The sequence below is a fragment of the Cetorhinus maximus genome, chromosome 17 (assembly GCF_964194155.1).
Source record: "Cetorhinus maximus chromosome 17, sCetMax3.hap1.1, whole genome shotgun sequence".
Taxonomy (NCBI): Eukaryota; Metazoa; Chordata; class Chondrichthyes; order Lamniformes; family Cetorhinidae; genus Cetorhinus; species Cetorhinus maximus.
In genome coordinates, this window is record NC_135895.1 from 68,932,975 (window position 1) to 68,958,362 (window position 25,388).

The window sequence follows — 25,388 nt, forward strand, 5'->3', positions numbered from 1 at the left end:
TCTTATGTGGTAGGTGTCAAACTTTGTTTCATCGCGTACCTTGGGGCATTTAAGGGTGCTAAATAAATACAGGTTGTTGTTGTAGAGTTGGAATTGATCATTCGGCTGCAGGTATTTGGAAACCCACTGTCAAGGTTGCTTCCGTTTAAAATTGGTTTTCATGAATTCTTTTATCAATATTAAAAACAGACAAGACAATCACTCATCAAATTGTGGGATTTTGCTGATACAAATTTGCCATGTAAATGTGGCTTTATTACACCAATCACTGCATCCAAAAGCATTCACTGTATGTGAGAGATTTTTCAACAATATGATAAAGTCCAACAAAAATGTTTTTTTCCCTCTTTTACTAAACCAATTACCCAACTTTTTGTTTGTAATGCCAGCAGCAATTTGTACAATCACTTGAGTATTAGGATGACCCTCAATCTATTTGACCCATACAATATAGCACTTGACGTTAAAAAATTTTGTAACACTCCCTGAATACAGTTACTTTACATTAACAAGAAGATAGCTTTTTACCTGTAGTGGCTTGCCATCCTTTAGCCAGGCCAATGTTGGAGGTGGTACAGCATCAGACTTGCACTCCAGGATTACCTGTCCATTCTGTAGCACAGCCAAGTCCTGAGGCCCACTTTGACCAGCAATGTTTGGTGGGACTGGAACAAAAACACAACAGCAACCAAGGTAAAACTGGGCAACAACATTTAAATAAGTTCCCCCTACATCATTAATGTACCTGATTTTTGGAAAAAATTAGGGAGAGAAGTATTGGGGTTATTCCACAAACTAGGATGTCACTGACATATTTGTGACATTTGTGATTGGCTTCTCCAACCTCTACTTTGTGGACATCTGAGCTTGCAAACCACTCACAGTTCCACGGATAGGTAAGAATAGCTCAACGTAGAACTTAATCACACATAGGGCAATGCTCCAAGCTTGTGAGATCTCCTGCACAGGCAAGACCCTAGAAATCTCCCTTCCTATCTGAGACACGCCAACAAATAGACCTGACTCCCAAAGCACTTGATCCTCAGTGTCTGCTTCATTGTATCAATGGGCTGGAGTTTCCTGTTCGGTGTGGGGATCGGGAGACAGGACCAATTCCGGCTTGCGATCCTGCTCCATTGGCTGCCTGCCAGGAGGCAGGGTTTTCACCGGGTCAGGGTCTTAATGGCCCTAGAGACTGGTCTGCCATGCAATTAGTGGCTGGGGAGCGTTGGGAATGGAGATGGGACCCTAGGGAAGCAGGCTACATTCTGGACTGAATCATCTGTGCATGGTCTCAGAAATAAAATGAGAGGATCTTCATCTTGAAAGTGATCAGGGCAAATGGAGAGCATTTGGATGGTAACATTTCATTGCTCCTCAATAAGTTTTTGTCTGGGCTTGCACATTTTTCCATCAAATAAAACTTTCAGTGCTGCCACTCCTGTTCCCACCAGGCTGGAGCTGGTCAGCGTCACAGAGTTCTTAATCCCTTGTGAAAATCTCAAGAAGTCAGAATGCAAGCTCTTAATGAACTCCCGAATGACCTCAACATGTCCAATTAATGAGGTGGGAGACTTCACTTTCCCACTGACCCCTCTCCCCCATTCTTGGGGAAGTCAGCAGAGTCAGGAACAGAGGCACCAGACCAGCACTCAAGCTGTTGGCGCTAATTGTTTTGCCATTCCTTCTTGATTTGGGATGATAAATCCAGCCCAATGTGTCAATATATTTTACTTTAAGTAACTGCAGCAAAACTATACAGTAAAATGTACATGTGTAAAAAGGAAAAGAAACTGAATCTGCAATAACAGTACATACATGTATTTTTATGAAACGCCTTTTTTGCATTAGAACAAGCAATTAGATAGAGAATCTATATCTATGGAAGGTATACAAATTAAAACATATGCCTGTTTTTACCTGCAATGCCATAGTCAGCTTCAGAAATCAGAAGTCATAAACATGAAAATGAATACGCTATTTTCAATTTCAACCATATACATATTAACGTGCATCGGAATGGTTATGGCCTGAATTTTCTTGCAGACAGAGGTTCTCCATCTTAGAAAAAATGGCTGGGGAGGGACGATTCTGGAAGTCCTGTCCCCAAACCCTGTCATTTTCACAGAGGGGGAATGAAGGCGTACTCTAAACAGTACATCTGTGGTTCACGAAGGCAACTGCACATGTTAATGTGCAGATGCCTCAGTCAGATCTGATTTTCACAAGTGGGATGTCCAAAATGCAACTTGTGCATTTTAGACCTTGTAGGACAAGGTCTAAACTTAGCGGAGCTCTTTGGAGAGGTAGAGTACCCTTCTGGTGAGATAAGGTACCCTTTTGGATATGGTCCCGGGACATCTTTGGGAGAAGTCAGGTAACCTTTGGGAGGGGTAAGGTGGCCTTTGGAGAGGTAAGGTACCCTTTGAGATTGTTAAAATTAGACATGAATGTGTAATAGGCAGTGCATAAGCTCATTTAAACTGTCAAGAGAGCTGTCAAGGGAGCTGTCAATCTCAAGGGATTTAAATCGCTTGCTCTTTAAATATTTTTAAAAATTGTCCACTGTGTTTAATAAAAAATCAGTGCTTATTATTTCACTCTGTCCACTGACATAAGCCTGAGGTCTTCCATTATAGCATTTGTGTTACATGACTGATTTCACAACCTGTCATTATCGCAGTAGGGTGCCTGTCTGTTCACAGTTTGATTGACAGCTTCAAGTGCTTATTAAGTCTTTGAAGTGGAACCAATAATACAAATGCTTGTTTTTACAAGGGATTAAAGGAAGTTAAATATAGTGAATGGGATTTTATGGATGAGAGGTTTTTTTCGAAATAGTGAATTCATAAATAGACACTTAAGAGCTTTATTTAATCGCAGCATGGGCTCTGATGTCTGCTCATGGTGGATACTGGATGAGTAGGCATGGAGAGTGTAAGAGCAAATGGTTTGGGGGCATGGGTTGGCACTAAGTTGGCATACAAAGTGCTATGGGGGTGATTGGGGGTCATGGGTTGGCATAGAGGGTATGAGGTGACATGGGTTGGCATGGATGGAGCCGGGGAGCGTGGGGGCATATGGGGCTGTGAGGGGTGAGGGCTGTTTTTTGTTTTATTCCTTTTTTTTATAGCTTCAACAAAGCGCTGCAGCACTGATGCAGGCCTTTCGCCCAGCCCATTTCTGCACTCAGCAGCCTCTGAACTCTTTCCAGGGGCAGCAGCCACTACCCCAATTTTGCCAGGAATTGTCCCGACACTCCCAACCTGGGAGCGAAAATTCAGGCCTATGTGTTTGACACCCCCTTTATATTATAGCACTGACATCAATGCCAGTTCAAACTGAAGAGGCTTGGGAACTAGTTCCTAGGTTTCTCCAGAGGCACTGGTGCTAACCATGCGTAGGCTAAGCAATTAGTCCACCTGTGCAGGCAAACAAAGCAGTTTTCTCTTCGTCGGTCTTGAATAGACCTACTTCAACTATTGCGGAAGCTCTGGAAACCAGGAAATGAAAATTCTGACTTATGACACTCAAGCAATTGTGTATGAACACAATTTTAATCTCAGCCTCATTTTGTTTCTTTGTACTGGTACTGTGGGGTGGAATTTACTGTTGGCGACAGGGGTCCCAACATCGGTTGGACAACTCGTGGGAACCCCGTGTCTCTTTTCGTTGGGAGGCCTGATGCATTAATCAGGCAATCAGGCACTTATCTGGACAGCGTCCGGCCTCCCATGAAATTCTGCCCCCAGTAAGGTGGAAACCCCGCCCCTGAGAGCTGTTGGTCAATCAGAAGCTAGGGGCTTTCCAGTACTGGCAGTGCCAACAGGAGCGGTGACTGCTGCCAGTAATACACCAGATCCTTCACAACGGATCAACACAGGATCCCTGGAGAGGGGTAAGTGGGGCAGACTGGGGGTTACAGGCAAGAGGTTGCCTGTGAAGTGCGGAATGGGGGGGAGGGGGATTGGAAGCAAGAGCAGGGGGCTGACATTCAGCAGACCCACCCCCGCTAAACCCCTTTACGACTCTAGGTTCCTCGATTGGGCAGTGAATGCCTGGTAATGAGGGACTTCCCTGGTAGGCCCGAGGAAGTTTGCTGCATGAGTTTCTGGAGGCACGGAAGACCATTGTGATTATCATCTAATTCTTGATCCACCGTTAAATCCTGGTGGACTCAGGGATAATTGGATTTAGGTCACTTCTTACTAAGTCTAATTGACTTCCCGCCACTAGAGGGCAACTTTCCCACATCAACCCCTTTCCTCTGCACACTAAAAGTGGGACAGTTTTCCCACCACTGGGAGTTGGACGCGCGACCTCCCATTGAATTCTCCGGGCCCATGTGTCATTTTGCCCAATCCAGCGGGCTCCACTAAATTCTGCCTGAAAAATCAGTTCCACAATGCAAGTTTGGCACATTCCACAACACCAAGGGTGGAATCGTCCCCTCCCTCCAGCGGTGGGGGTTTGTGGCAGGCTGGGGCAGAAAATATGGCGGGAGTTGAAAAATCGGTTTCCTGGCAGCAGTAAATGACAGTGGGAAAATCATGGCGGGTCGCCATTCCCGATAGAGGCCTTCGGGAAGTTGTTTTGCATCTCATTGTTGGGATTCAAATGAACACTGACTGGAATTGTCCCCCTTCCCTGTCCAATCACCCACCCCACCAGCGGGATTTCACGCCAGTCCAGAATACATCCAGACTAACGTGACATGCACCTGTCGAGATTTACCTGGATGGAGGCATGGAGCAGCTTATGGACCCTCCAGCAGATGGTGAAGTATTGCAATGATGGACCTTGGAGCAGATGGTAAAGTCTCACAATGGTGGACCCTGGAGCAGCATGTAGACCAGCGAGCAGATGGAGAACCAAGCAGTTGGAGCACTGAGCAACAGATGTACAGCCGCAGCAGGTAATGGAATGCATCGATGGTCTTTATGGTTGGGGGGGGTGGAGAGAAGAATACAGGGAGAAGAGGTGGTTGTGGTGGCCAAAAGAGTGTGGGTGTGAGGAGAGATTGAAATCTTGTGGGGGTCTTGAATGGGTGCAGTGAGGGAATGGAGTGGGAGCGTGGGAAGGGTTATGGAGGAAGAAGGGGTCTGTGAGTAGGTGAGGGGGTGGGGGTGCAGGTCTAGAAGGGGACTGTGAGTGGAGTGTAGGGTTCAGAGGAAAGGGGTCTGTGGAATCGATTGATGAATCCTGGGGGGGAAAAGTGAGGAAATTGGTTGCAGGATGGAATTGTGACTGTCGAAGGGGGCAATGTATGCGGTAGGGTGGGAGGGTGAGGGTCCTATGATGGCAGGTGAAGGGGAGGTTAGAGTTGTTGGATGGGACACGAAATGAAATGCGGATCTTTGGGGCGGGAAGGATGAGTGTGGGCATTTCCATGGTAACTGGGGTGGGTTCTTCGGGGAGGGAGGGGACATGGGTGTTGAATGTGATTTGCTGAAGGGCAATGGGGAGTGGAGGGTTCAAGGGTGACCGTGGGGAGGTTCAGTGTGACCCGGAGGGGGTCAATGGTGATGGGGGGGAGGGTGTGGGTAATGGGGAGAGGGTAGAAGGTATTGGAACAAGCTTCAAAGGACGTGCACCATGGCTGCAGCAAACCTACCCAGCACCTTGAAGTCCAGATATCTAAATGCTGGATGGGAGTTGGGTGAACAGGTGGGGGAGCTGCAGGTCAGCTCAACTGGACGACTGAGGGGGAATCCCAGCATGTAGTTCTGAATATGCAATGGTGTTTGGATTGAAGAGAGTGTGAAGGGCAAAGGACCAGTGTGCATGGGGGGGCTTCTCGCACATGGCTCACAAGGGCCCTGGCAAAGATCAATGCCTCCCTGAGCACACATAATTCCAGAGGGACATAGACCCAGGCAGGGTTGTCTCCTTTAATATAGGAGGTGCAGATGGGCTTTAAACCTAACAGACACATTAAAAACAGATCAGACCTCCTTAAAGTGCAAGTGTGCATATATTAACAACTACATATCAACAATGAATGATGATAGTGCACCCGTGCTACCATAGTGAAATCAGAACTTCTTAATTTTACGTTGCCTGCCACTGTGTTTAGGTGCTTCCCTGACATCCGAAGCAGGAGTGGAGGCAGCTTGCTGATCACTATGCCCTGTTGTCTTTGATGAGTTTGGCAGGCATCCTCTGGACCTTTGAGGCCTGCCTGGGTTACTTTGGGTCTCTTGCTCTCTGGCAGGTGCACCCTCTGCGGTCCCAGAGGCCGGAGCTGATGGGGTCACAAAGGGGCTTCAGTAGGGCTGGACACCCTCAGAGAGTCCTGAGTGGAAGTCCCAGGGGTGTCCACCTAATGCTCCTCCTACCTTTGGGTGCCCGAGGGCCCCTGCTAAATGCCTTGTGGGGAAGGGGCACCTGGAGGGAAGTCGAGGTGCCCTGTCCCTCTTTTGCTTAGCCACTGCAAAAGTTCACCCATGGCTAAAGCGATGAAGTACAGTCTGTACGCGTCTCTGGCAGAAACTGGGCATTCTGTTGGACCAGGTTCCCCAAGATGTCCGCCACCCTCCCCATGGAGACCTCGGTGCGTGTACATGTCAGTGTCACTTCATCAGCCAGCAGGTGGACAGACTCCTCTGCCTCATGAGCCACTCTGTTGAGGGCCTCTGACACCTCTGCCTAATGCTCCATCTCCTCTCGCTGCATCTATTCTAGGACCGCTCCTAGAGGCTCGTCATCAGGTTCGGATTTAACAGAGTCCTCTTCCCCACTAGTATCCCGAGTGCCAGTGTTCCTTGGCTGTTCCTGCCTCTTGCTGCGGACACATGTCCATGCAGTGACCACCAGAGTGTGAGCCCGAGCTTAAATTAGATGAATGATCCACTGAGGTGTGTCTCTCTGGGCTGGTGGAGGGTGCATGGGACTGTTGTGATGGCTCAACAGGTGTAATATCATCGTTGTCCTCATCATCCTTGCTCCTCTGTGGGCTGGAACTGGACCTAGACTGGGCTTTAGTGTCCGGCCTAAACCTCTTCTTGCTGGTGCCTGTAATGGAAAGAGGGGAAAATGAGTGACTGTACTGGCTGCCTCCAACATTGCACTGAGTTGACCCTTAGGTTTCAATGTAAATTTCAATTTAAAGACATTAAGCATGGTTCCTCACTGGATGGCAGATGGATGCCGACCTCATCGTGTCCACATCCACGGTCTCAAATCTCCTCTGCCAGCTCAGAAGCCCGCTCTTCGAATGGTGTGAGGGGGTGGAGATTGGGCATGCCTCCTCCTGTCTTTTCTCTCTCTTGCCTCTTGTGTGTTAACTTATCTTGCACAAGGTAAAAAGACGCTTTGAGAGCAATTGGAATGCAGGTGGCATTTGTATGCTGCCAATCTTCATCACCAACCTGCTGGAAATTGTGTGCCATATGAAGATACACTGCAGCTAATTCACAAGAGTTCATCAGCAGCACCCTCCAGTGCAGTGAGCTCCTGCAGCTAGAAGAACAAGGCCAACAGAGGCACAGCATCATTAGTGAATGCTGTTGCCCTCTACGCCAACCCCGTCTCCCCTCACAAATGTGAGCTCTCAGTGTGGCAGGGTCAGAGACCTGCAATCGCTTCCCTATCTGAAGACTACACAGACTTCAGTGGGGCTATGAGGCATATTTACAGCACACTGAGACTCGCTTTTATGCATGAGCAGCAGATGGTGGCCTTGCTACTGAGAACCATGTCAGTTTTCATTCAGTGAGGTGAGTATGGGCAGTAGAGGGTTCACTTACCCTGGCGGCGCGGACAAGCTCATTCATCCTTTTCCTGCACTGCAGGGCGGTCCTCCTGTGAATGGAGTTTGCACTCACCACTCTGATGATTGTCTCCCATGCAGGGGTGGTGAGACAGGTGGGCCTCCTCCTCCCATCCCTTGGGTAGAGGACATCTCTCCTTTCTTTCACTGCATTCAGCAGCACTTCCAGTGATGCATTGCTGAATCTGGGGGCTGGTGCTCCTTGGCTTCTGCATGCCATGTCCTGGTCCGTTGTAAAGAGTGAGATAAAAGTAGCTGTCTGGGGGCCTTTTAAATATGGCACCTGGATATAATGGTGGGGCGGAAGACATCCTGCCCATCCCACCGTGAGAAACATCGGGAAATCCCTGGCTGTGTAATTAATGAGCCCAGCTTGTGCGATTCAGTGCGATTTCCCGCTGGGCTCCGCAGTGGCAAACACTCTCGCTTCCCACCCCTGCCAAGAAACTTAGGTTCAGAGCGGACAATTCTGCCCCAGGTACTCCAGCGTATGACAGAATTGCATCTATTTGAAGCGGTTCTGTCATATAAAGGAGACTGTAAAACATCCTGTATTTATTAAACTTGCAGCCTGTGTCAATACCAAAATGATACTGGAATGATTCTGGTCAGACACACACTAAAATCAAATCAAAAGCCTAAGCTATAAGGACAAACAATTAAGCTGCTTTGGGCTTTTAGAATTTGCAACTGAAACCAAAATGTCAATTATACCTAAACTTTATGACTAGTCTATGTGTTTTGTTGACTTACCATGTACCCTCACCAAATACTCTCTATCATCATCTCCTGCTGTACTGGAAGCCAGACAAGTATATCTGCCTGTATCTTGTACCTGCCAAGGAAAGAATACAAACACCTTAAATTAAACTGCACTTTCTTTTATATAGTGTTATTTCTTTGTCATGATGCTTTATAGTTTTTTTTTAAATATTGCATCAAAATTCATACTAACTGGAGAGGGAGGTTGCTGAAATGACAGTGTATTGAATTTTACCAAGTGATGTGAAAACACCTGGAGGACATAGTCTCACATTAGTTCAGTACAACTCTCACCTAGGAGCCAACTGCTCATTTAGGCACCATTAGGGAACCTCTGTGTGCCTGACCAGAGAATGATGCTAAACTCTCAGTATTGAATTATACCACCAGTTATGCTGTATAGGTTACGCTGCAAAACAGTAATGGTCTCAAACTAATGCTTGTAATATAGCAGTTCTGATATGTCTGAATTGAACTTTTTATTGCTGTCTAATCAAATTTAAACTCTTGGATCAGATTTGGTAAGGTCACATATATAGAGTGAATTCTATGAGTCAGCATTCTCAAAGCCAAGCTTTACTACTGGAAATTTGAGCACCAAAGGTCACTGTGCACTCTTCACAATGTGCAAAATTTTCGATTTATTAATGTCAATAGTTGGACAATAATGTGGACACACTGACCGCTGCATTTGAATTCCTGATATGCACTGCTGTCGCATAAAATTCTGTGCCAGCATCACATTTGCTATATTGGGCAGTGTAATATATAGTAATAGTGAGAGTGTATTGTAATGTTGATGGAATGAATTGCATTGTCAAGCATTTTAATCACACTGCAGTAACACAAAGTGCAATACAAGAGTGGTTTGAAATCAGGGCAGATTGAATTGTGATAAGCAGTGTGAGATCAGTTTGAGGAAACACTAGTACTAGAATAAGTGCAAACTATGCTAACTTTATTTTTTAAAGTTTAACAATCCCAGGAGTTCCCTTACTCTGTCTTTAATCTTTTAATATCATTGAAGAGCAGACAGGGTGGTTAGTTCTTTTTTTAAAATAAAAACACCTGATGACACCCTTCTTAATTACAGAATGTTGTGGAAATGACAGTTTGACCCTAATTTATTGACTCGCTCCACTCATAAGCAGGTTCTAGTGTAGAATTAATACCAACAATATAAAAGTATCATGAGTCCTTATGGTGAGGATTTACATAATATTGATTTCCAATTATTGGTAGAACTAAAAGCAGGTATAGTTTGAGTTAATATAGTTTCTTTCTATACAAATGGGTGTTTTAGTGCACCTGAGCGTTCACTATTTTCAACACTTCACCATTGTGAAGAACACGAATGGCATCTGTTTGTGGCAAAGGCCGTCCATCCTTAATCCAGGTCAGTTTGGGAGTTGGGATGCCAGTGGCGACACAGTGAAGTTCTAGGGGATTGTTCACAACTACAGAGGCTTCCTCTGTGAAATTGGAGCCATTGATATGAGGTGGATCTGCAATGAGAAGACAAAAAAAATCCTAGGTTAGAGTGTTTAACTCTTTATGCAGTGACCTGAAGTAAGTGAACAGGAGAAAGGAAAATACCTGGGAAATAAATGACCAAACCTAATTAGGTTCAAATTGAAAATAGATGAAGAAAAAGAGTTAAAGGTTTTGGACTGGAAAATATACTAATTCTATTGTGCAGGGTGCACACTTACTTACTTCTTACAAGTTTATTTGCAGCTGTCAACATTTTGGTCATGCTTTAGTGCAAAATTTACAATTCTACATTTCAACATCACTAGTTTCCATTCTATATTTCTATTTCAGCTGTTATGATGTACCTGCAAGGTCTGGATATTGGGATTGCTCTTTGGAACAAGTTTCTGAAGTTTCTCTCTCCCACATGCCATGTTGGATATATTTGAAAAAATGTATATACATCACCTGACCATTGACAATGCCAAGATGAATTAATTAGTTATTTTCCATTATTGATGATGGGATCTTTTCAACTTACCCAGCACCTTCAAACTGAAGTGCTTGTTCACCTCGCCAGCTTCATTAGCTGCCACGCAGGTATATTTTCCAGTGTCTTTCACCTCAGCCATGGAAATCTGCAGCGACATTCCCTGGTTTCTAACAGTCATGTGAGGGCCTAGTTTGAGGGGCTGTGTTTCTTTAAGCCAAGCTAGTGTTGGGGTTGGAGTTCCATCAGTGATGCAGGTTAGGGAAGCTGGATTTCCCTTTACTACAGTAAGGTCTTCAGTGGCACCAGCATCATCCAGCCTTGGAGGAACTATGGAGGACATAGAAAGCTCAGTTAAGGCACTGTAAAGTGTCATTTGATCAAATTCAGCTCATATTGAACATATGCTCTAATTGCAGGATTACTCCTGCTTGCTGTTAGTAACAAAATTGTAGATGTACACTCACAATTTCACCACAGACCAGGGGGGACTTTCCCCCTTGTGGCATATTCAATCTTTACATATCTATCCCCAACAATGCTCACCGCCCCCCTGCCAATAAACAAAGGCCAAATACACATGGCAACCAGTCCATAAAACCCAAAGAAGAATCATTACTCAGTATCAAGGTCTTATGTAGAAGTTACTGAGAATTACAGTGGAAGCTTCAGAAATAGTGGTGGGGAGAGGGTGAGGGGGCAGGGGTGGTGGGTAGGCTTGAGAGACAGGAGTTTGTGGCAGAGTGGGAGGTGTTTGGAAGTCTGGTGAATGGGGAGCAAGGGGACATAAATTGAGGATTGTCATTGGAAGACTCAAGGGGGAAGGAAGGTTCTTGAACTGAGGACTGTTACATCATTGGATGTTTCAACACGTGGCCATTGAGTTAGGGACTGGCACATAAATAAACTAATAGTGAAAGACTGCCTCCACAGGGGGGAGCCTCATGCTCATCCTAAGAGCAGTGTTGTTTTGCGACCACTTTCATTGAAGGAGAAATTTCTGTCCAGTAAAGCTGAAGTTGCAGTGTAAACACGCACAAAGTTACCAATTTCTAAAGTTATATAGTCCCAGATCTTCTGGTCTCCAGATGATTGGAGACTGGACATACACTGGAAAATGTGCTATGGGACCCCTCAGAAGTCCCAATGCAAGGACTCAGTGGAAATTGCCCCAGAAGATTGAACTTCCAATGGGCAAATCCCCTGCTCCCCGGGATCCTCCAGAAAGGTCTCCAACTCTGAGTTAGAGTCAGAGACTTCAGGCGGTTCTGACTTACCTGGATAGTTACTCAGAAAATGTTACACAGGAAAAAACCTAGGCTAACTCTTGCGTAACTATACAAGAGAACCCCCCAGTCACTCAAACTGACCCTCCCCGACTCACCCCTCGACCTGCTGACTATCCTCGAACCCTCAATTCCCCCCCTGACCCCCAACTAGCCCCCAACCTGAACTGACTAGCCCCCAACCCGACACCCCCGACCTGATATGACCAGCGTCTGACCTGACAACCCCTCCCAATCTGACCCGACTATCCCCCTACCCACTCACTTAACTGACACTCTACCCACTTCATTCACCTATCCACCTCATCCACCTGCCACCCTACCCCTTACCAACTCAACCCTTACTCATCGTACTCTCTCACCCACCCTACACACTTACCTTTTCTTCGTAGCTGTTTTCAAAGATGCCTTGGGACATTTAAACTCTCTATTTACTGGAATACAGCAGATGGTGCTTTAAAAAGGGGGTGTGGTTTCTGTACAGATTCTGTTCGCTGCTACCTCCAAGGTTTGTGTACTGAGTCGGTTGTGAAGGATTCTCTATCAGAAGATCGCTCCGAAAAATTGGAGGAAGGTAAATGTGCATTTTTTTTTGCCTGATCAGGGTTGGAAATAAGGTTTCCGATCCTGATCTGGGCCATAATTTTAATTGTATACTGTTCCATACATACCATAGGCCACTGTGGGAATGTTGTAAAGTAATGCATATTTCCCAGCTTGCACACTCACCATACACTATTAGGTTATAATGCTTGTTATCCACACCAGCTCGATTAGAAGCCACACAAGTGTATGTACCAGCATCTGACACCTGTGTTCGTACAATTCTGTAAGAAAGTAACAAATAAGTACAGAAGTATCAAGTTTCAACCCAGACTTATTGGAGGGGGCAGGGTGGTGGTGTAGGTGAGGTGTTATTGATTAACCTTAATTGATGTGGTTACAATTTTTGCTACTCTTCAAGTACAATATTGATACTGACAATTCAGGCAGGAGGGATAGAGGGGATGTGGCTTTCTCAATGACGAAGTAGGTAAATATAGCTCATCCGTATGGTACTGCATGGAAGCAGCTCACTGGAAATGCTTATCCCTTCCTTAAGTTCATCCATTTAGCAGTCTCCTAGTTGGAATTAGGAAATAACAAGGGTGTAAAGGAACATTGCAACAGGGGGAGGCATTTAAATCCTCCTGTCTGTTCTGTCATTCTATGAGATCATGCCTGATCTGTGACCTAACTCTATATATCCACTTTAGCCCCATATCCCCTAATTCCTTCGGTGAGCAAAAATTTATCAATCTCAGATTAAAAATTAACCAATGGTCTAGCATCAATTGCCATTTGTGGAAGAGAGTTCCAAACTTCTACTGCCCTTTGTGTGTAGAAGTGTTTCCTAATCTCAGTCCTGAAAGGCCTGGCTCTATCTCTTAGACTATGCTCTCTAGTCCTAGAATCCCAAACTAGCATGACAAGTTCTTCTCTTTCTACTTTATCTGTTGGCTTTAATAGGTTGAATAATTTGATCAATCGCCCTTTAATTTTGTAAATTCCAGGGAATACAATGCTAATTCGTGCAATTTCTCCTTGAAATTTAACCTTTGGAGTCCAGGTATCTATGCTGAACTCCCTCCAAGGCCAAGATATATTTCCTAAGGTTTGATGCCTAGAACTGCTCACAGTACTGCAGGTATGGTCTAAGCAGTGCTTTGAATATCTGAAGCATGATTTCTACCCCCTTGTACTCTAGTCCTCCAGATATATAGGCAAGGATTCTATTAACCTTTTTGATTATTTACTATATAGTTTCTAGCTTCCCAGGTCCAAAGTGGATGACCTCACATTTGCCTACATTGAAATGTACTTGGCACAGTTTTTCACTTAATCCATTAATACCCTTTATAATTTTATGCTTCCATTGGCAACATTGCCTATCTTTGTGTCATTGTGAAATCTGAATACGGGGTTTTCTATTCCATCACTTAAGTCATTAAAAAATACTGTGAACAGTTGAGACCCCAACACAGCTCGTTACAAGACATTATTAGTCACATTCTGCCATTCTGCCCATTATCCCTACTTTCTGTTTCCTGCTGTTCAGCCAATTTCCTAACCAGGCCAATAATTTGCCTCTAATTCTGTGAGCTTAATATTTGCTAATGGCACCTAATGAGTAATTTATCAAATGCCATCTGGAAACCCATATAATTAAATGTATAAGCATTCCTCTGTACACTACTTTAGTCACCTCTTTAAAAAACTAAATCAGGTCTGTCAGGCATAACAAATTACAAATCCAAAATGAAAGCAGAAGATGCTGGAAATACTCAGGTCAATTTCCAGCATCTGCACTATTCTGCTTTACAAATCCATGCTAGTTTTTTTCTGATCAACTGGAAATTTTCAAGTGTTCAGTCACCCAATTCTTGATTATAGACTCCAGTAGTTTCTTGACAAAGATGCTAGACTAACTGTTTTCCATCTCTTAAACAGAGGAGTGACATGCACAATTTTTCTTTCTAAAGGAACAGTTCCCGAATCGAGAGAACTTTGGAAGACTATAGTTAGGGCATCTGCAATTTTCCCACACACTTCTTTTAGAACCTTTGGACAGAAACCTTTAATGCCACTAGTTTCTTGATTACTATTATTTTGCTTACATTAATGTTGGTAAGTCACTGGCCAGAATATTACGCTCATCAGGCGGACATGCGCCCGACCTGAACGAGCGTAAAATGACACGCGATGATGTCGGATGAGCGTCCCGATGTCATCGCGCACTTGTGCGATATTTTGGTCAGCGGGCGTGTGTGGGAGCTGGCAGCACGCCCGCTGACAATTAACAGGCCTATTAAGGCCATTAAAGTCCCAAATGAATTAAACATTTTGCTGCCCATCCAGCCTTACAGTTGGCGGGCAGCGAAAAGGCCAAGCGGCCTTTGGATTTTTTAGGAAACCTCATCCATGGGTGGGATGAGATTTCCAACAGCAATTAAAAATAAAATAAAAATTTTAACATTTCATTAATAACATGTCCCTGCTCATCACATGAGGGGACATATTTTTCAACATTTTATGATTCCTTATTTTTAATTTTTTAAATCTTCATCTCCCCGAGGCAGCTCTGTACCTCAGGGAGCTTTTGCAAAGGTCCCCGTTTGCCCTTCTCTCCCTCCATACAGACAGCGCTGAGCACTGCAGCACGCCTTTCATACTGGGTGGACCTTAATTGGCCCTCCAGCGTGAAATGGCAGTCGGGCCCTGATTGCAGGCGGCGGTCGGTTTCCCGACCTGTATTGAATCAGGGACAGTGGCCAGGATTTTGCCCCACCGAGTCTGACCGACGAGGGCAAAATCCTGGCCACTGTCCCTGATTCAATACAGGTTTCTTTGGGATGTCCAGCATGCTGACTTCTTCCTCAGTTATAAATACTGATGCAAAGTAATTATTTAATTTGCCTGCCACTTTCTTATTTTCATTGAAAATATTACCGATTATCAGTTTTCAAGAGTCTCATATTGCTCCTGACCATCCTCTTTTTCCTAGTAGAATAATAAATATTTTTGGCCAGAACTTTTAGCTCATTGGGCGGGCACGCACCCAGCTTGAACGAGCGTAAAATGATGCGCGATGACATCAGGCAAGCGTCCTGATGTCATCGCGCACTCACGTGATAATTCGGTACGCGGGCACGCGTGGGAGATGGTAGCACGCCTGCCGACAATTAATAGCCTATTAAGGCCATTAAAGTCCCAGTTAAATTAAATTTTTTGCTGCCTGTCCAACCTTACGGTTGGTGGGCAGGTGAAAAGGCCAAGCGGCCTTTGGATTTTTTAGGAAACCTCATCCACGGGCAGGATGAGGTTTCCAACAGCAATTAAAAATAAAATAAAAATTTTAACATTTCATTAATAAGATATTCCTGCTCATGTGACAGAGTCACACGAGGGGACATGTTTTTTTAACAATTTAAAATTCTTTACTTTTAATTCTTAAAATCTTCATCTCCCTGAGGCAGCTCTGTACCTCAGGGAGCTTTTCCTGTGCACACTTGCGAGCATGCACGAAGCTTCCCGTTCGCCCTCCTCTCCCTCCATACAGACAGTGCTGAGCGCTGCAGCACGCGATTCACGCTGGGTGGGTCTTAACTGGCTCTCCAGCGTGAAATCGTGGTCAGGCCCCAGTCGTGGGCAACAGTTGACTTCCCAACCGCTCCTGCTCGCCCCTGCCGAACCTGCCCAATGAGGGCAAACTCCTGGCCTTTGTGTTGATTTTGATAAACCTTGCAAGTTTATTTTCATACATTTTGTAGCTTTTACTATCCATTTGTCACCCATTGCTGTTCTTTGTATCTATCTTTCCTATTCCCCTGTATCTGTCCTATATTATATGCATCATTGTATGATTTCTCTTTTAATTATATGTTGTCCCTTAGCTCTTTGGTCATCTTTTGCTGCTATTTTTGGCAAGCACACTTGCCCATTAGGGACATAAACTAATTCTGTTTCACATTAATTTCTTTTTTGAACATCTCCCACTGATCTTTTTTATGCATTGACAGATTTGTCCAGTTTACTGTAAACAGCCTCTGTCATCATTGCATGGAAATCAGCCTTACCTAAGTCTAGACCCTTAGTAGCTGTTTCATGTTTCTCCCCTTCAAACACAACACTGAACTCGAGCATATGTTGACTGCTATGAGACAAATGTTCACGGATTCCTCAGTCAATATAGAGGTCGTTCTCAAACCTCCAGTTAGACATTTTTTTTGAGCAAACAATAATCAAGTTGTCCGGATCTGCCCTAGTTTGGAATACTTGTCATTTAAAGTTGCTATTTAAAAATAAATAAATACTGAAAATGTAAAATAAAATCAAAATGGAAACTCAAGTCTATCAACGTTTGAAGAGAGGAAGGATCCATTAATATTTAGGCAGACGCTCTTTAATGTTAACCTGTATTTTCTCTTTCAGTATCTCAGTGTTTCGCCTTCCCATGACTTTTCAGCATTTTCCATTTTTATTTTACATTCTATGGGCAGAATTTTGCGACAGCGGGATTTTACTTTCCCGCTGTCGTCAATGGGATTTATAACGGTCCGCTGCATTTTACGGCCCTGTCCCTGTCAAAATGGGGCCATAAAATTCTGCCCTATATCTATTCTTTTAAGTTATGGTGGAGAACAAAAATACTTGCAACTGCTAGCTGACATTTCAATCGCATGAAATGGTCTTGCCATTACTAATGCCTCATGAGGTAACTCCAACTGGGTAATTTTCACTTACCATAAAACTTGCTCCTCCCTGTATCCTCACTGTATTAATAAAGGACTCATTGCACCATCTCCAACTACAACTCATTATTTCCAAGGATTACCTTCCTCAATCTTTCCATCCGCCTACGGTGTTTTAAAATTTAACACAAACTCAGTATAACCAAACCACTACCTCTTATTTTATTTCACCTTCTCTCCAACTGTTTTGATGTCCCACACCTTCTGGGCCTTGGCCCTTCAGTCAGGTTTCTGAATTTAAACAGGTGCTGGAAAACTAACCTCAAAACCTTCCCAGCAGAGAGAAGTCTGATCTGAGAGGAAATGGGCAGAGGTAGTCCATTCTTTAGCCAGTTCATCTGTGGAGGAGGGGAGCCTGTAGCCATACACTCAATGTTAATTGAGTTGTCCAATATGGTTGTGAGGTCCTGATTTCCCTTCTGATTACTGTGAATGGTTGGTGGAACTAAAACACAAATAATAGATGTTAGAATATTTGTAACATTTGTAACTTACCATTTTATGTGCACCAGATGAATTAGAAACTATAACGGCACAAATAAGATTGTGGCAATCTGAATGTCTCTTTTCCAGAACTTTGGAAACCTTAATATTTAATCCAATAAATGTTACAAAACCATCCAAAATGTTATTAAACAAACTAAAATAAGAACCAAATGCAATAGTTTATTATGATGTATTCTAAGGATACATCAACATTTTTATGGACCATCAAATTTAAAATGAGAAACATAGGAACATAGACACAGAAAATAGAAGTGGGAGTAGGCCGTCTGGCCTCTTAAGCCTGCTCTGCCATTCAACTAGATCATGGCTGACCTTCTACCTTAACACCATTTTCCTGACTATCCCCATATCCCCTGATGTCTTTAATATCTAGAAATCTATTGATCTCTGTCTTGAATATACTCAATGACTGAGTGTCCACAACCCTTTGGGGTAGAGAATTCCAAAGATTCACCACCCTCTGAGTGAAGAAATTCCTCGTCATCTCTGTCCTAAATGGCCTACCCCTTATTCTGACACTGTGTCCCCTGGTTCTAGGCCCAATAGCCAGGGGGAACATCCTTCCTGCATCTACCCCGTCGAGCCCTGTAAGAATTTTGCACGTCTCAAAGAGGTCACCTCTCATCCTCCTAAATTCTAGAGAATACAGGTCCAGTCTCCTCAATCCCTCCTCATAGGACAATCCCGTGATCCCAAGCATCAGTCCGATGAACCTTTGTTGCACTCCCTCTATGACAAATATATCCTTTCTTAGGTAAGGAGACCAAAACTGTACACAATACTCCAGGTGCCGTCTCACCAAGGCTCTATATAATTGCAGCAAAATATCTTTATTCCTGTACTCAAATCCTCTTGCAATAAACGCCAACATACCATTTGCCTCCCTAATTGCTGCTGAATCTGCATGTTAGCTTTCAGTGACTTACGAACAAGGCCACCCAGGTCCCTTTGGATATCAACACTTCCTAAACTTTCACCATTTAAGAAATGCTCCGAATTTCTGATTTTCCTACCTAAGTGGATAACTTCACATTTTTCCACGTTATATTCCATCTGCCATGCTCTTGCCCACTCACCTAGCCTGTTTATATCCCCTTGAAGCCTTGTTGCATCCTCCTCACAACTCACATTCCCACCTAGTTTTGTGTCATCAGCAAACTAGGAAATATTACATTTAGCCCCCACATCCAAATCATTGATATAGATTGTAAATAGCTGGGGCCCAAGCACTGATCCTTGTGGCACCCCACTAGTCACAGCCCGCCAACCGGAGAATGACCTGTTTATTCCTACTCGCTGTTTTCTGTTCATTAGCCAATTCTCAATCCATGTCAGTATATTACCTCCAATCCATTTGCTTTAATTTTGTTTACTACCCTCTTGTGTGGGACCTTATTGAAAGCTTTCTGAAAATCCAAATACACCACATCCACTAGTTCCCCCTTATCTATTCTGCTAGTTATATCCTCAAAGAACTCCAACAGGTTTGTCAAACACAATTTCCCTTTCATAAATCCATGTTGACTTTGCCCAATCCTATTATTATTCTCTAATTACCCTGTTATCACATCCTTTATAATAGATTCTAGTATTTGCCCTACTATTGATGCCAAGATAACAGGTCTGTAGTTATATTTGCCACATTCCAATCTGTGGGAACTGTTCCAGAATCTATAGAATTTTGAAAGATGACCATCAATGTATCCACTATCACTATAGCCACCTCTTCCAACATTCTGTGATGTAGATCATCACGTCCAGGGGACTTATCAACTTTCAGTCCCATTCATTTCTCCAGTACTATTTTTATACTAACACTAATTTCTTTCAGTTCCTCATTCTTGCCAGTTCCTTGATTCTCTAGTATTTTTGGAAAATTTTCTGTATCTTCCTCGGTGAAGACCGACACAAAGTATTTATTTAGTTTATCTGTCATTTCCTTATTCTGCATTATAAATTCTCCTGTCTCTGCCTGTAATGGGCCCACATTTGTCCTTGCTAATATTTTCCTTTTTACATACCTATAGAAGCTTTTACAGTCTATTTTTATGTTTCTTGCTAGTTTACTTTCATTTTCTATATTCCCTTTCTTTATCAGTTTCTTGGTCCTCCTTTGCTGAATTCTATAATACTTCCTCAGGCTTGCTACTTTTTTTGGGCAACCTTTTAAGCCTCTTCGTTTGATTTAATATGATCTTTAACTTCTTGTTAGCCACGGTTGGATAACTTTTCCTGTTGGGTTTTTGTGCCTTAAAGGAATGCATATTTGTTGTAAACCATGTAATTAATTCTTAAATGCTAGCCATTGCCTATCTACCGTCATACCTTTAAATGTAGTTTCCCAATCTACCACAGCCAACTTGCCCCTCATATCTTCATAGTTTCCTTCGTTTAGATTCAAGACCCTAGTTTCAGATTGAAATATATCACTCTCAAACTTAATATAAAATTCAATCATATTATGGTCATTCTTCCCTAAAGACTCCTTTAGAGTGAGATTATTAATCAGCCCTTTCTCACTGCACGATACTAGATCTAAAATAGCCCACTCCCTTGTAGCCCACTCCATCTAGTATACATTCCTGGAATTTGCCCTCCACAGCATTAGTGCTAATTAGGTTTACCCAGTCTAATTGTAGGTTGAAGTCCCCCATGATTATTGTATTGTCCTTTTTACATGCACCTCTAATTTCCTGACTTATATTGTGCCCTACATCACCACCACTGTTTGGTAGCTTATAAACAACTCCCACCAATGTTTGCAGCCCCTTGCAGTTTCTTAGCATCACGCAAACTCATTTTACATCTTGATCTTCTGAGCTAAGATCATCTAGCATCAATGTACTGATCTCATCCTCAATTAACAACGCTATCCGACATCCTTTCTCTTTATGCCTATCCTTCGTAAATGCCCTTGAATATTCAATTCCTAGCTTTGGCCACCCTGCAACCACATCTCCATAGTGGCAATTAGATCCTACCCGTTTACTTCCATTTACGCTGTCAATTCATCTATCTTGTTGCAAATGCTGCATGCATTAGATAGAATGCCTTTAATTCTGCCTTTTTAACATTTTCTGTACTTTGACCCTATTTGATGTTGACCTTTGTTTCTGGCTCTCTTCCAATTTCACTTACTACCTTTCTTCCTACCATTACCAGCTCTCTTATCTGAATTCCATTTCAGGTTCCCAACCCGCTTTCAAACTAGTTTAAATCCTCCCGAACAGCATCTCCCTGTGAGGATATTGGTGCCAGTCCTATTAAGGTGTAACCTTTCTCCTTGTACAGGTCTCACCTGCCCCAGAACTGGTCCCAATGCCTCCCTCTTGCACCATCCCTCCAGCCACATCTTCATTTGCTCTATCCTCCCAATTCTGTACTCACTAGCACATGCCACTGGGAGTAATCCTGAGATTACTGACTTTGAAATCTTGCTTTTTAATTTCTTCCTAGCTACAGGATTAATTTTAAATCTTATATTTATATGTTCCAGTTGTCTTTCCTCCTCTCCTTTAGGTATCAATGCATGCTTACCTTTGGTCCTGTGCATGTTGGTGGCATCCTGGTGCATTATGCAAGTGAGAATTATGCAGGTGAACTTTGTCAGCAAATTGTTGCAGGTCATTTGACTATTTGGGAGTTGATGGGGGGAGTTGGGGTGGGGGGGTGGTGGTGTGGGAGGCAGGCAGCACGGAGCAGGGTGGAGTTGGGGGAGGGGGGCAATGTGGCCAAGGCCAAAACCAATCCTGTCTACATGTATAAGATACAATATATAATATAAAATAAAAACAGAAAATGCTGGAAAAACTCAACAGGTCTGGTAGCATCTGTGAAGCGATTAACAGAGTTAACGTTTCGAATCCATATGACTTCTGAAGAAGGGTCATATGGACTTGAAATGTTAACTCTGTTTTTCTCTCCACAGATGCTGCCATGCCTGCTGAGTTTTTTCAGCATTTTCTGTTTTTATTTCAGGTTTCCAGCATCCGCAGTATTTTGCTTTCACCCTGTCCACCTACACATTTTCCAGCAGAGGTCACTGGATGGTAATCAGAATTTTTTTAAGGATCTTGGCTCAAATGTCAACACTGCTCAGTTGGGAGTTTTATCCCGTAACAGTGATATTCAAACGCCACTTCAGGACTTTAGCAGATAAACTGGGCTTGTAGTTGAGTGTAGTACTGGAATAGTATTCCAAGATGTTGTTTTTCAGATGGTTCTTTAAACAAGTCTTGTCTGCTTGTTCAATTGGTTATGATGGATGGTATCCCTTTGCATTAGTCAAGGAATAGATTAGTTTCTTTTTCAATGCCCTGGCAAAGGTTTTTTCCTCAATCAAAATTGCAAGTTGTTTGAAAGATCATACTGCATATAAAATAGCAGCTGTTTTAGCCTACAGTAACAGTTGTTGCATTTGTAGGTATTTGGTGATGTTAGGAGTGATGTGATAAGATACTATATAAATAGAAATATTTTCTTTGGATTTTCACCCTCTGTGGTCTGGGGAAACTGAGGCTAATTGCAGGATCTCAACTATCATCCTGACTGAGTTCACGTCATTCAACTCAGACCAGGTATTGAGCTTGGGTTCTTTTGAATGGCTTGCTTGCCTCAACACATAATGTATTTAACCACTTAGGTATCTGGAACCTTGCCTCCTCTGTTACTGTCATTTTTGTTCTGTAGTTAAAGTCAGGACCAATAGAGCTGGAGAAAAGTTCTGAGTTGACAAAGCTATTTGGTTGTACTCACCATAAACATTGAGGTTGAAAATCCGATCTTCCTCACCAGCAGAATTGGTGGCTACACAAGTATATTTACCAACGTCTGTAGTCACTGTGCCATTAATTTGGAGAGTGCTACCATCTGGACTTACTCTAAGAGCCACAACAAATATATAAAACATAACATGTTTTTCTTCAATGAAACAAACAAGAGATACAGCAAAAGATTTCTGCATAACAGTGGTGGAATAGCATCAGCAGCTGTTTACATCTTTTCCTTGGGTTTCTGCTAGACTTATGGCAGGATATTGGGAGAACACATAGCGGCAGAAAATCTAGCCCACAATATTTTACAGAAAACTGTCCTGGTCAAAATCTAGTGAAAAGCAAAATTGAAATGTATCTCAGGTTCATAAGGATTACATGAATAGGTCCACTGCACCATTTTAGGTATTAATCAGGAGTAATTGTTACATTTATTTTACTACATACAACATGCATTAATAGAAATGTACAAAATATTTTCCAATGATGAGGTGAAAGTCACCCCATGTAAAATGAGTTTGGCTATAGTATTACTTAGTTCCTAGTTGCCATCAATTCACAGTACTACTTAAGCAACAGTTGACAGCAAATTGACAGACATACTGAGACATCGCAGCTGCCATGTGCGATGAAACTTTACACCATTACTGTGTTATAGCTATGGAAAGATTAGGCCAGATTAGATAACTTGCGTGTGGAGGTGGAAGGTACGGGCGTAGTTTTTAATCAATAGTTTGTATGTGCCTTTACAAAAGAGGGAGACACTGGAAACATTGTAGTTAATGGAAAGTGTGAAATGTTGGATGACAAACGTAATGAGAGGGGAAATCTGAAGGGGATTAGCATCTTTGAAAGTGGATAAATTGCCAGGCTTGGATTAAACATCTCCCAGGCTTCCAAGAAAGAAGGAAATGGCAGAGGCTCTGACCATCATTTTCTAATCCTCTCTGCCTAGGGATGTGGACTGGAGAACTGTTTAATGTTGTACCATTGTTTGAAAAGGGAGGAATGGATAGGTTGAATAAGTACAGGCTAGTCAGCCTAGCCTCAGTAGTGGGCAAATTATTGCAAAACATTCGAGGGACAGTATGAATTGTCATTTAGAAAGGCTTGGATTAATCAAGGACAGTCAGCATAGATTTATGAGGGGAATGTCTTGTCTGAGTAAATAAACTGAATTTTTTGAGGAGGTAACAAGGAAGACCAAGGAGGCAAGCATGTTTGCATGGATTTTAGTAAGGCTTTTGACATGGTCCCACATAAAGACTGGTCAGAAAAGTAACAACCTACAGGATCCAAGGGAAAGTGGCAAGTTGGATACAAAATTGGCTCAGTAGCAGGAGCAAAGAGGAATGGATGACACATGTTTTTGTGACTGGAAAATAGTTTCCAGTGGGGTGCCGCAGAGCTCAGAACTTAGCCCCTTGCTTTTTGTCGTATTTATCAATGATTTATAATTAAATGTAAGGGGCATGCGTAAGAAGTTTCCGGATGATACAAAATTGGTCATGTGTTTGACAATGAGGAAGAAAGCTATAGACTGCAGGAAGATATTAGTGGTCAGAAAAGTACCACTTGGAATTCAATCCAGAGAAGTGTGAGGTATTGCATTTAGGGAGGGGAATAAAGGCAAAGGAATACATAACAAATGGTAGGATTCTGCGAAGTGTAGAGGAACAGAGGGACCTTGGAGTATGTGTCCACAGATCCCTGAAAATAGCAGGACAGGTAAATAAGACAGTCAAGAAGGCATACAAGAGACTTTCCTTTAGTAGTTGTGGCATAGAATACAAGAATGAGGAGGTTATGCGATGCCACAGCTTGAGTACTGAGTACAATTTTGGTCACCACATTACAGGAAGGATGTGATCCCACTTGATGGGGTACAGAGGAGATTCACGAGGATGTTTCCAGGAATAGAGAATTTTAGCTATGAGGACAGACTAGATAGGTTGTTTTCTTTGGAGGATGATGAAGTTATTAAGGTGTATAAAATTATGGGGGGCCTAAATAGAGGGGATAGGAAGGATTATTTCCTTAGCAGAGAAGTTAATAACCAAGGGCCATAGAATTAAAGTACTTACCAGGGAGGGGAGCTGAGATGAAAACTATTCACCCAAAGGATGGTAGAGACATCACACTTAAAAAATGTGTGGATATGCACTTGAAGTGCTTACCTACAGGGCTACAGATCAAGAAGTGGAAAGTGGGATTAGGCTGGACAGCTCTTTTTTGATCGGCACAGACACAATGGACCAAATGGTGTCTTTCTGCATCGTAAATTTTCCATGTTTCCATGGTCTGTTCTGAGGTTGACATTGAGGTTATTCATCAGTATAGGCTAAAAGGAAGCTTTAGCTATATTTGTGCCTCAGTGTGCTATGTTTAATTTGGATTGCATGCTGCTACTCCAAAACTCAAAATGGAGAAAAGTTCCACTCCATTTTTAAATGCTGTCATTTGAACAGGAGGGACAGAAGTAAATGAATGGAAAGCAAAGAAAACAAGAGAGCTGCAAAACAAAACCTTTACTTGGTGAGGGGGGAATGATCTGCTATGGGAATTAAGAGGTTATGTTACATGCTCAGACAAAAACTGCATGTGAAAGATTTTGACAACTTCCTCCATATGACTTTGAAACTTACAAAACAAAAGTTATTGATCCAAATTTACCTCAATCGTTTATCATCAGCAGCATTAAGGGGTTTCCCATCTTTGAGCCACTGTATTGAAGGTCTGGGAATACCATCAGCTGCGCAAACCAGTTTCACATTTTCACCTAGTAGAACACTGACTTCGCTGGGCATCTCCGCACCAAATATATTAGGAGGGACTGTAACAGCAAACATCCATCATTCTTAACAAGTCACTCTATAAAGAACTAGATGCCCAGAAATTTATCTTAATAACTCTTTAAAGCAAAGTGTATGACAATAAAGTTACAACTTGATCACCTTTTGTTTGACAATGTGTCATTGACCTGAAAAGTTAACTTTGTTGCTCTCTACATAGATACAATCAGAGCTGCTGAGTATT

At 42.9% G+C, this 25,388-nt stretch overlaps 1 protein-coding gene across 6 annotated transcripts in view; it reads right to left on the bottom strand.

The window, feature by feature from the left end:
- The window catches only part of hmcn1 (hemicentin 1), a 701,874-nt gene that overhangs the window by 124,468 nt on the left and 552,018 nt on the right, over positions 1-25,388 (bottom strand). For all 6 annotated transcript variants that reach the window (XR_013579326.1, XR_013579325.1, XM_078561403.1 and 3 more), the window contains exons 64-71: positions 25,026-25,185; positions 22,336-22,460; positions 17,335-17,518; positions 12,512-12,609; positions 10,548-10,826; positions 9,842-10,038; positions 8,525-8,606; positions 529-665 (exon numbers count right to left, since the gene is read on the bottom strand). Coding sequence is in view for 4 of the 6 variants with exons in the window: in XM_078561403.1 (XP_078417529.1) it covers positions 529-665; positions 8,525-8,606; positions 9,842-10,038; positions 10,548-10,826; positions 12,512-12,609; positions 17,335-17,518; positions 22,336-22,460; positions 25,026-25,185 (1,262 nt within the window). In the remaining 2 variants the exon portion in view is untranslated. The remainder of the gene's footprint in view (positions 1-528; positions 666-8,524; positions 8,607-9,841; positions 10,039-10,547; positions 10,827-12,511; positions 12,610-17,334; positions 17,519-22,335; positions 22,461-25,025; positions 25,186-25,388) is intronic.